Source organism: Haemaphysalis longicornis, unplaced genomic scaffold (assembly GCF_048455015.1).
Source record: "Haemaphysalis longicornis isolate Haplotype H1 unplaced genomic scaffold, Haemaphysalis longicornis Haplotype H1 scaffold_2, whole genome shotgun sequence".
NCBI lineage: Eukaryota > Metazoa > Arthropoda > Arachnida > Ixodida > Ixodidae > Haemaphysalis > Haemaphysalis longicornis.
In genome coordinates, this window is record NW_027526295.1 from 140,820,584 (window position 1) to 140,832,940 (window position 12,357).

The 12,357-nt window shown below is 46.4% G+C and overlaps 2 protein-coding genes across 2 annotated transcripts in view; one reads left to right on the forward strand and one right to left on the reverse strand.

The window, feature by feature from the left end:
• LOC144168322 (sulfotransferase 1B1-like) overlaps positions 1-10,599 on the reverse strand; it is a 114,748-nt gene extending 104,149 nt beyond the window's left edge. Inside the window, exons 1-2 of the mRNA XM_077697330.1 lie at positions 10,552-10,599; positions 9,474-9,591 (exon numbers count right to left, since the gene is read on the reverse strand). Coding sequence (XP_077553456.1) covers positions 9,474-9,591; positions 10,552-10,599 — 166 coding nt within the window. The remainder of the gene's footprint in view (positions 1-9,473; positions 9,592-10,551) is intronic.
• Positions 1-12,357, forward strand: part of LOC144169273 (5-hydroxytryptamine receptor-like) — a 578,780-nt gene that overhangs the window by 349,899 nt on the left and 216,524 nt on the right. The window lies entirely within an intron of this gene.

Here is a 12,357-nt window from a genome sequence, read left to right on the forward strand (position 1 = left end):
CCTTGGATCTTACTTTTCGACACTGCTTCTTAGACGAAGTGCCATAGCAACAAGAGCGAAATATAGATTTTTAGGTGCAGCCCCGGGTTGTGGTTTCAAGTTTACCCACGGCGAAGGTCTGTTCTCTTACTTTTCTTTTTTTTCCCACACTACAGTTTACTTATCGGTCTCTCTCTTAAAACGTTCCTGCTCTAAACTCCTGTTTTTGTTCCTCTCTTCGGGGTGCTCCTTTATCCGTTATGCCAAACGCACTTTGTATGACGGAGGACTGCACACGGCTTTTTAGATGCACGCTGCTCTAAACTGAATTACCGTATTTTCGTTGTTGCATTATGTCTTTTTGGTGCCTGTCCGGATTTCACTAAGATGACGCTTCAGTAGTGGCTTCACCGTCACTAAGGAGCCAGCCGAACTGGCGGCAGCGCTGCTGGGGGGGGGAGTCGGGTATGCACCGATTCACGTTGGGCCCGGCGTTGCGATTCGCTTTTTAACACCGTTAAACGGTACCTTTAGATTGGTTAACAGTGAGTTCGACCTTGTTTGGAATGTACTTAAGCTTGAAAAAGGCCATTGACCACGGAGGTAGGGGAAATACAGAAGGAAGACAGGATGATGATGATGATGCTTTCATCAAGCCAAAATCAAGCTTGCCGACATTCGCATAACGGCAATCAATCAATCAATCAATCAATCAATCAATCAATCAATCAATCAATCAATCAATCAATCAATCAATCAATCAATCAATCAATCAATCAATCATCAATCAATCAATCAATCATCCAATCAATCAATCAATCAGTCAATCAATCAATGAATCAATCAGTAAATCAACCAATCAATCAATATATTCCTGCGCAAGCTGTAGAAGAAGGAGATGGGGAAAAGGCTGAACTGATCTCCCCTCTTTGAGTCTTGTGGCTCCAATTTTCCTACCAAGTCAGACATCCACCTTTTCAGGTGGTCGTGCAGTAATTAGGCGGCCGCAGGGTGCACAAATATATTGATGTCCTCACATTTACTAAACGAGATTGCACTGACACAAGCAGTCACCTAATTGAATTGCTGCAGCATTCGTGACAATTATCGAGTTATTAACGACCCAACACCCCCTCCACACCCCCCCCCCCCCCCCCCCCACACACACACACTTGAAGTATGGGATATTGGCTGGTGTGAAATTACTTATTTTTCGAAGCCTTCTATCATTTCATCCAATTTCATAGCTTTCCTTGTAAGGTTTTCAAAGAAGGTGCTTTCACAGGTCCGTAAGAAAAATGCCTGTGGGGGCGTGCAAGGAAAATTAATTTTGCTTACAAACTCCGGGAAGCACAGCATGTGTTCGTAAATATTAACCACTGCGGACGTCTCTGCCCATGTGTATACGCGACTGGTGGATATGCGTAGCACTCCTACTAGTCCGACCATCATGCGCGCGTTATCTTTGTGAGGGATCGGAGGAGGCAGCGTTCCTGGTGTTTCCACTTTCGTTGTGTGTTGTGGGAAAGCTCCGTGATGTTCAGCATTCGTTAGCAACGTTCAGAATTTGTAACACCGTCGACTTTGGCGCCGAGAGTTCCCCCGGTTCGCGGAGGAAACTGCTTGTCAGCCCTCATTACTGCCGCTTCAAATATGAGCTGCGTTGGTTCTCCTTCCTCGTCGGGTGCTATTTCTAATATTAATATTGGTTGCCGCACTGCTATACGAAGAAAGGTGCAATAATTGAGCACTCTCAAAAGTGTACAATGAGTTAACACTGATTTAATTCCGGCTGTCTGTACTGTTATATGCATTCTGTGATACTATAGTTTAAAAGTGAGCCGGTGGAAATTAGTTCTCTCCACATTTGGTCGTGAAAACTTCCCAACGTAGCAGTGAAGGTACACAAGCGGGCTACCTCTAGCCTTTTTTTCAGACACCCGTTCAAACATATAGCGACGCAAGTAGCCTTTGCAATTGGGATTGTTGTGAGATCTACAAATAAGCTTCTCTCATTGCTGCAAAAGGACCATGCTATACAGAGAGACTAAAGCCTTCACTGGCCAGTAAGCTGCCATCAAGGTTGGGTAAGCTAGAAAGCATTCAGTGAGGTAGAGCTTTCTTTGTGGTAGGTCAGAATGTTCTTAGAATAAGTCATCCTGCGCAAACAGTGCCAAAACAATGGAAGTAAGAGAAGAGTGAACATACATCGCAGGAGCCTCCTGAGTCCTTTTTTTTACTGTGAAGCTCTATATGTACCGGCTTCCACATATAGCACGCGGACAAAGCGGCGTGGAACCGAAATTTTCCCGCAGAAAAATTGCGTACAGAAAACGGGCGTAACTCATGTATTCATGAAACCATGCCGAAACAAATAAATGAGAATTGGCTGCTAAAGCAACGCTATCACTTCGCCGTGTTTTAGTTACTTGTGATTATTAATTCACAGTGAAGTTTTAAACGTTACAGAATTCCCGTCTGCTATCAATGCATTGCCCATTATGCAGAGAGTATTTTTACAGGAAGCTGCTGTAACTATTGTTTTATCAAACCTATACTGAAACAATTTACGTGATAATTAGCCGCCAAGTGACTATAAGCCTACACCGAGTTTTATGTAGTTTGCGAAGTTGTAAATACGATGGAATTCCAGCCTGCTGCCGATGCATTGGGTTCTCGTGAAGGGAAACGTACGGTCCCATGTTTGTCCGCTAGTATAACGCTTTGCTCCTTTGTCGTTTCATTCAGATAATTAAAGAGGACGTATTATCAATTGCAAAATACAATGAAGCGTGTTCTGTTTCGTCCACTTCTTTTACTGCGCCCTGTTTCGCTGGTCATCCTTCTTATCAGACGGGAAGGGCGTCAGTTGCCTACGTCCACCTTCTTGGCGTTGTTGAAGCAAAATTAATGAGCACTAACTTGCCGAATTTTACAGGAACGGGCAAGTGATGGTTTGCCAGATATTTATAATTATTCGGGATGGGAATGTAACCCCGAACCGCTTTAGCACCCGGATGTGCGCAACCGGCAAGAGGGTGGTGAGAACTGCGAGAGGGATGGGTGGCTGGAGGAATGACCGACGGAGGCTTACGCGCCGCAAGAGCAACGGGATCGGGATACAGGGCGCCTGCGCACACAGAGTGGGATGAAATGGGAGGGCTCGGGTGTGTACCTCCAAAAAATAAGTAGTTGAGGGCGAGAAATTCGTGAACAGGAAAAAATCTGCTGGAATTGGGAGAATTGTCCACTGACGCCTATCATTATTATGCCGCTAGTCCTTAGTGTGAGTTCTTTACAGCCAGATTCGGCTATCCGTAGCCGAAGAGGTTGGGCTATTGTGACACTTTTAAGGTTTTTTGTTTATTTTCACCAATAATGTATATTTACAACAATAAAACGATGAAGTGCCTTTACTTCGCCAATTGTGTATTTTTCCGCATGGAGATGCAAGGCGTACTGCAGGGTTGGTCGGTTCTCGCTAATTTTTATTCGTATTCCAAACGTTCTTTCCCGCTCATTTAGTTTATTCGCCGCATTTTGAAGGAAGCGTATAAGATGCATATTTGATTTCGTCAGCTCATTTTTATAAGATTTCTTTTTGCTATTTTCCCTATGTATTGCTTTCTCAAAATTTTGTTCGTCTCATTATCTCCGTCTACTCTATCACAACGAATAAATGTGCTATTTTAGCAAATTTGCATTTCTGCGCTAATGCAGGGCATTACACAGCCCTGGTTGGGGTGGTACTCGGCAAAGAATGCTACGCATCAATAAAGGTTCAAGAAAATGCCGTATGTGGCTTTGTTTTGACCCGGCGTTGCATTGCGCTGTAGGTAACGTAATGCGCCTGGGGGCTCGCAGAAAGTAATGATGTGTCCGTATGGAGGGTGCACAAAAATTACGGGTAATGTTCAGATATTTTAGGGACGTGGGGGCGAAAGCATGTATTTGGACCTTCTGCTGGTCGGCTGTCAACTTTCGGTTGAACTGTCAAGCGCTCTCTTTAGGCCGCTACCGCGGCTTCATCCATAGCTCCTTCCTTCCGACGGCGCTCTCAACGCCCGGTGTTTCGAGCTGCACCAGCCTCTTCCGCAAGTGGCGTACTTTCTCGGTAATTTGCGGCAGCGACTTGAGCCTGGTCCTCCGGCGCTGGAATTTTAAATGCAGATCGAGCATTTCTTTAACTCACGATGTCACCCGGCGTTGGCGTGCCTCGGCGTCCGCAACAGCCGTTCCAGGTGCGCCCTCTCCCCCACTCCTCCACTCCCGCATCACGCTACCCTCCTCGCTCTCAACAACACGTCTGCACCCCTCCCCCTACACTATATTAAAAATACTTACCGGCGCCTGGTTTCGATCCCACGACCCTGCGGGCGGAACGCAAGGTACATGGTGCTCTACCCACTGCGCCACAAAGCCGACACAGAATGGAAGGCTACGAACGCGCCTTATATCCTTGACTCATTCAAACTACGTCAAGAAGCTGCTGATGCAACGCATTCACTACCTGTGGGCGGAGCGCGAGGTACATGGTGCTTTTCCCACTGCGCCACAAAACCGACACAGAATGAAAGGCTACGAACGTGCCTTATATCCTTGACTCATTCAAACTACGTCAAGAAGCTGCTGATACAACCCATTCACTACCACCAACTCCTCAAACACTAAACGTTAACGCAATACACCCACCCCCTATGCGACCATTTACTCGAGTCCCCCTCGTGGGGAGATGGGCCCTTTTTGCTTTTTTCTTTAATGGCACGCGCTCCGATTTTCTGTGCGATTCTTTGCACTTCACAATAATTTTCTGTATATCACGTGTTCAATGAAAGAGGGATCTGAAACTTCTACATTAAAGTGTTCGGTAGAAAAGAACGGTTGAGACGAGTTGCTCTCAATTTTGAAAAAAAAACCGGCTAAGTTAGTATTCAAGTTCTTGGGTGTTTTCGGTTGTGGCCAGGTGTAATATACCATTGCCTGCTTTAAAAGTTGAGAGACGCAGATGATTCCTTACTAAAGCTTTATGTAACTACCGCTTATTCGCCGTCACTGAAGCAGGTCAGTTGTCTCGAAAAAATAATTCAACAGAAGTTAATATGAATACAGAGTGTGATGGCTCAGAGCAGCCGTCGGGGAAAAAAGAGATCGGCCAGGGCCGCAGACACGACCCAACGCTTCCACATTTAGACAAGAACTCTTTATTTCTAGCTCCAAGCATATGAGGGGCGAGCAGCCCGCGGCCGCAGGCATGGCGTCGGGTGTCGGAGCGTCGTCGCGAAAACAAGAGGCAGAGAGCCACAGTCGCGCGTAAATGCGTCGAAAAGCACGTACGTTTATTTATTTATTTATTTATTTATTTATTTATTTATTTATTTATTTATTTATTTATTTATTTATTTATTTATTTATTTATTTATTTATTTATTTATTTATTTATTTATTTATTTATTTTTTTATTTATTTATTTATTTATTTATTTATTTATTTATTTATTTGTCATATATTGCGAACCATTTAAGGTCCAAGCAGGCAAGGTAAAGCAAGTTCGAAGGTTAAACGAAGGTACAACAAAGTTACAACAAAATTGTTACTGGGATACATCAAATGTAAGAAAAACATGGCAGTCACCATCAAATTTTACTCGTTTCCATAGGGCTGAGTACACCCACTGCAACACAACCCATAAGCAAAGCATCACACACTTAGGCACGCAACATGTTGTAAATCAAAGAAGTATTGTGAAATTCAAGAAACAAGGCGCTTTTATGGTGGAATGGAAAGAAGAGAAGAGTTTCGGGGCAATAAATTCCACTCACTGATTGATTTTGGGAAGAAAGAGTGTTTGTATATATTAGTTCATGCGAAGATTTGCTTTATTTTGCAGCTATGTTTGTGACCGGAAGGCCTGGAAGAATCTTTTACCGTGTAATTTTCTGGCTTTATTTCTAGTTTACAAAAATATATTAGACGGAGTAAGTTAAGTCGAGCAGGTCGTTGTCTGTCCTTATATAAACACAGTGCGCTACGCCACATTCCGGGGTTCTGAAAAATGTCGAAGTAGGTCTTCGGCCCTTCGTGCGCCAGTTTGATGTTTTTTGATGCCAATGCCCGAGCTTCGTTCAGTCGCTCACGTACCAGCGCGACGTAATCTGTTGATTCCCGTAGCTCGGCAAGTTCTTTGCGATTGAAGCTGACATCGAGAGGCAACACTGGATCTCTGCCGTACACCAGAAGAAAGGGTGTCTCCCGAATGGTGTCTTGGTAGCCGGTCTTGTAACAAAACACAACGTATGGCAATATATCAGCCCATTTTTTTTTTGCTTTTGGGGGTCAACATGCTGATCATTTCCTTAAGTGTCGTGCTGGCCCTCTCGCATAGTCCGTTCGCAGCTGGGTGATAGGCTGTAGTAGGAGAATGGTGAATTCCACGGTGCCGAGGGTATGCTGCCATAGATATTGCCATCATTTGAGTGCCACGGTCGGTAATAATTACTGCGGGGCAGCCATGCTTGAGAATGATGCGACGTTGAATGAATTTTTGAACAGTCACGGCTTCTATCTTGGCCACTACGAACTTTGTTAAGTAGTCGATAGCAACGATGATGTACTTGCATCCGCGTGACGACTTGAATGGTCTAACAATGTCGAGACCAATTGCGTGGAATGGGAAATGCACTTCAATCGGCTGCAAGAGACCTAGCGGTGCAACTGGTGAAGTCTTCATTTGTTGACAAAGGCCGCAATGGTTGACAAAACTTTTGATTTGTTGGTACATCTTCGGCCAGAAGTATTTGAAGCGGATGGCTTCGAACGTTCGTCGGATACCCATGTGAGCTCCGTACTTGCCTGCGTGAAATTCGTTAACTTCAGACCTTTTGCTTGAAGGAAGGCACTTTCGAAAGCGTTGGTGAATCGGGCCCTGATCTCCCTTGTAGAGAATGCCTTCGTATATGACTAACTTTAATCTGTGCTCGCTTGTGCTGTTTTCTGGTACCGGATTCGCCCGCTAACAAGCTGAAGATGTCTTTGCAGAAAGCGTCTGCATAATGTGCGATATCAAAGTTTGCCAACGGTTGGCGTACTTCTTTAGAAGAAATTTGAAGAACTTGGTCGATGTTTTCTTCAGAGTGAGGGATTCCAGACAAGCAATCAGGAGGACAGCGTAGTTTGCCGGATTTGTAGATTACGTCAATATCGAACTCTTGGAGGATAAGAGACCACCAGAGTAATATTTGATTTCCCTCTTTGTAGCGCATAACCCAACACAGCGCATGATGATCAGTCACAGCTTGAAACTTCCGTCCCATTAGATAGAGCGAAGTTGTTCCAAAGACCATTTAACAGCTAACGCTTCGAGTTCTGTTGAGGTGTGGTTGTTTTCAGTGCCTTTGAGAGAACGGCTCAGGTATACTACAGGCCGTAACTTGCTACATTCGTCCTCTTGTAGAAGTAAAGCTCCTAGACCCAGCCGCGATGCGTCAGTGTGCACTTGAACGTTTAACCGAAAATCGTCTGAAAATAGCTTTAGCAGCGGCGGCTCACAAAGGCAAGCTGTTAGTACTTCGAAAGCATCTTGCTGTGGGCCTCCCCATTGAAATGAAGTGTCCTTTTTCGACAGCGCGCGCAAAGGTGCGGCATGAACACTGTAGTTTGGGATAAACTTCCTGAAGTACGACATCAGTCCTAAAAATGACTGAAGCTCTTGGACATTCCTCGGTGGAGGGAAATTCTTCACAGCTACCAGTTTCGTCGGATCCGGAGAAACTCCCTTTTCTGTAAAAACATGTCCAAGGTAAACAATTGATTTGCAAAATAGAAAACACTTCTGTGGTTTGAACTTCCGTCCAGCCTTGCGAAAACGGTCGAAGACTTCTTGCGCATGGCTCAGATGTTCTTTAAATATCTTGCTATAGATGACACAGTCGTCCATGTAAACTAAGGCGTTGTCGTACTTGAGGTCTCTAATCACTGAATACGCTGCCCTCAGACACGTGAAGACTGCTCCTTTCAATCCAAAAGGCATAGCAAGAAATTCGTACAGTCCCCACTGAGTCACAAATGCAGTTTTTTCAGTGTCCGCAGGGTTCATTGGAATCTGCTAAAAGCCTGAAACCTAGTGCATGACTGAGAATTTGCAACTAGTGAGAGCTTGCAATGCGTCTTCGATTCTTGGAATAGGATAGCCTGTGTCTTCCGTGACTGCATTGAGGCGCCTGTAATCGACACAAATGCGTATCGATCCATCTCTTTTTGTGACCAATACCAACGGTAATGCCCATCGACTTCTGGGTGGTACAATTATTTTGGCATCAATTAGGTCCTTCATCATCGCTTTCACGATGTTGCGTTGAACAGGAGATAGTCGGCGAGCGCCTTATGCGATTAGTTTTGCGTCTTCGGTAGGTATTGTGTGTTCCTCCACGCAACAGTTCCCAACATCTGTAGAGCTGCTTGTGGAAAAGCATGCAAGGTTTGCTCCTGCGAGGAGCTCCTTTGCTTGTTCGAACTGGCTATGTGTCAGCGTTGAACCAACATTGAATGAAATGCCGTTCAAGTTTAAGGTATGATGCTGAGCTGCACTGCAAGGGGCGGAGGCTGGTTCCTCCATATCCTCAGGAGACGGCAAAGTAGTGCAGCGGAATAAATGTTATGCTTCGTCAGCGCTGATATTAACTCTGTGATGCCGGAGACGACTTCAGCCAATCCCACTGTCATGCCAGGAGTCAGGATAACAGGTTGCGTTGAACAGTTCATCAAGAGAACATGGAATACTCGTTCCGTTGAGCTTATTACCGCTGGTTCGAGAAGAACGGAGTGTCGCTCAAATAGCAAGCGCGTTCCATCAACCTTCATCTGTACCTCTTCTTCCGATTTGGGTGAGCTAGAAAACTTGACCTTTACAAGCTTTGGCCATGTTGCTGGAATATGCGTCTGCTTTACAAGGCTAATCTTCGCAAGTCGCTGAGGCTTAGGCACCTGAAAGGTGTTAGTACCTCAATCAATAATGGCTTTCGATGTCACCAGAGAGTCATTCCCTAGGAGAAGTCGTTCGCTCTCGAGGTGAGGGACAACGATGATGGTTTGGCAGAATGCTTGGCCGTCAGCAACAATCGACGTAGTCACGTCTTTTAAATTGATCAGTGGCTGGCCGTTTGCTCCTTTTAAATACAGGGAAGACGGAATAATTTCAAGCTTAAGCTGCTGTGCCTAGAGAACGTTCATGAGGCTTCTCATTGGTCCTGAGTTCAAAAGTGCTGAGATCGTTCTTCCCTCAATGGGAACATCGATGTTTTTTCCGCCCACTTCCGTGTGACATGCAACACGCTTGATTAATGATGACCTCTGACGGGCGTCACAGGCATCACATCGTCGTTTCCCTGGCTGGCACTGGTGAAACGCTCTTGCCATTCTAAAAACTGCTGTGTCAACGGCTGTCTACAGCGCGTGACGGAATGTCCAGATTTCTTGCAGTTGAGGCAAAAACGACGTACCTGTGTCTGCTGGGGAGTTGAATGCTGAGCGCCGTTTGAAGGTGACGCTGGTGGCGACATTCTGGCAGCGCTTCCCGACGTGCGAGCAGACCAAGTTGGGGGCGTGCTGCTTCCGCATCTGCCAGGTGGTTGTTTCCTTTGGGGTGAGACTGGTGGACTTTGCTTTTTCGCTGGTGCAGCCTTCAGTGTACCGGCGGACTCGAGAGTCACCTTGAGTGCTGGCGCTTTACCTGTTGTTGATGCCACTTTATCGAAGCGCAGTCGGGAATCGAACAGCATGTCCAGAGACTTGAAAGTCTCGTCGAAGAAACGCTTCTTGGCTTTCGGTGAAAGACTAGCCGGGATTAACTCGCATTTCTCGACTGCAGCCTCGGGGTAGCTGCACTGCTCGATGAGCTCCAATTTTCGGAGGCACGAAGTCCGTGCACGACTCTCCAGAACGCTGGCTCGTGCCGTACATCTTCTGCTTCGTTTCAACTTCATCATCAAGGTTGTAGCGCTTGCGGAAAACTGATTTCAACTGATCCCAGGTTTTGACGTCCGCTGTCTTTAGGTGGTGTCTCATCCACATAAAGTCTTTCGCTGGCAATTTTGAAACTATCAGGGAGATGGCTACGTCGTTGGCGACTTTGAAGGTTTTGAACCAAAACTCTGTTTGGTAGAGCCACGCCGTTACGTCCTTTCTAAGCAGTGGAAGTGAGGCAGCCGCAACGGAAGTGAGAGGCACCTTCTCCTTACCTGAAGTTCCTGTAGTTTCGAATTTGACCCAGGTTCCTAGCTGTGGTGAGCTTTTCTTCTTTTTGGTTTTCACCTGACTACCTGAAGCTGTCGTGTCGAAGTCATCGTTGCCTGTCCCACGTGGAGAAGATCCACACATCCTTGCTTCAATCTGGTCGAGGCGGCACAACACTGGGGAAAGCATATCCGCGATCAGTTGTTGCATAGCTTGCAGCTGCACTTCAGTGTCAGTTGCTGGCGGCTGGCGCACTGTAGGAATCTGTGAGTATGGCGAGGCTGCTGTTTTCAGCTCCGTCAGTTGTCGCCGCGTCTCTTCAACTTCTTCCCTCAAACTTCTCACCTCTTCGACGCAGGCTTTGTACGCTTCCGTCTTGGCCGCGTCGTCCATGGTTGCGAAACTTTCGATGGATGGCGCCATTATGTCGGCCAGGGCCGCAGACACTACTCAACGCCTCCACAGTCAGACAAGAACTGTTTATTTCTCGCTCCAAGCACACGAGGGGCGAGCAGTCTACGGCCGCAGGCACGGCGTCGGGTGTCGGAGCGTCGGCACAAAAACGAGAAGAGGGAGAGAGCCACAGTCGCGCGTAAATGCGCAGGAAAGCACGTACGTTACAGAAACACAGTGTGCCACGCCACACAGAGGTCGGGGGGAAAATAAAAGGGTCAACGCCACATCGAGAGGTGCGGGTTTATCCCGGAGGCAGGGAAGGGAGTGTTGCGTAAAATGCGCGCGCTTCGGCGACTGACGTACGAATCAGAGCACGCGAGCTTGACGTCTTGCCACGCGCCTGGCCATGATGAAACGCTGTTCCACTTACCGCGTAATCTTATCACGCGCACGCACGGCGAGTGGGTGAGCTGCCGGTCAAGGAACTAAAAGCATTCGCCCTGGCGAACGAATCGTGAAGGGGGCTGGACTGGGCTCGAGGTAATCCCTGAGGCGACTGGCATCGACGCTGATGCGGACTAGGGTTGACGTGATCGCTTTATAGGGGGAACGTGGTTTACCGTATCCCCATCATACCCGCACTTGGGTACGCTTTGATTTCCGGGCGAGCCTTTATATAAGGAAATCGCCATTCATATATTCCTCTGCATTCCCTAGGAAAGTAAATATCGGATGGCAGAGGGGAGGGAGATATCTGTTCGTAACTGTTTTATCCGACAAGGTGAGCAAGGGTCACGCGTCACGGCACTCTTAACCTTTTAGAGACTGATTGGAAGAGCGGTATCTGCCTATTATCTCATTCAGAAGATGGCTGGCTTCAGCCTGAAAATTAATCGAATTTAGGGCAAATATATGTGGACGGCCGGGTATAGATTCATGAACCTCCTCTGTACACAAACACAATTCACTTTCAAGTCAAATTAGTTTGACTGCCGAAGACACTGAGCCAGTTATAGAAAGATTAACTGCGCGCAATTCAGCAGCTCTTTCTAAGCGCCATATGTCGCTTGAATGGTTTACCTCAAAAATTGGTGAAAAGCTTTTCTGTTGGCTGGTACGGGCAAAGTGCGTCTTTTGTCGTGTACTACCAAGAATGGTCGAGAACTGGAAGATGCAGCCGGCCAAACTTCGGTCGTCGCTATGCACAAGACATATATATATATATATATATATATATATATATATATATATATATATATATATATATATATATATATACAAGAGAAGAAAAACTTCGCGATTGTGGCCTACGTTTCAGCAAAGAGAACTTGCTTTCCTCAGGGCAATCTCTCGCCTGGCAGGCAGGGTTTATATAGGGGTAGGACCCCAGGTGACCCCAGTAGGACCCCATTTTAGCCAGTAACGACCGACTTAAAAAGACTTTCCCGGAAGCACCAAGGGTTACCTACCGGAGAAACAGGAATCTAAAAGATATTTTAGTGCATGCTAAAACAGGGCCTTCAAAGCAACCAGTCATAGCCAGCTGCTCCCACCCCAGATGCAAGACTTGTAGGCACCTGCAAACAGACTGCGTTGTAAAAAGCACAGCCAGTAATTATGTCCACAAGATTAATTCAAGTTTTACGCGCACTTCATCCAACATTGTGTATATGTTGGATTGCTTAATGTGCCACAAACAGTATATAGGCGAAACGAGCCAACCTATGAGCCTACGGCTTAATGGTCACCGGGCAG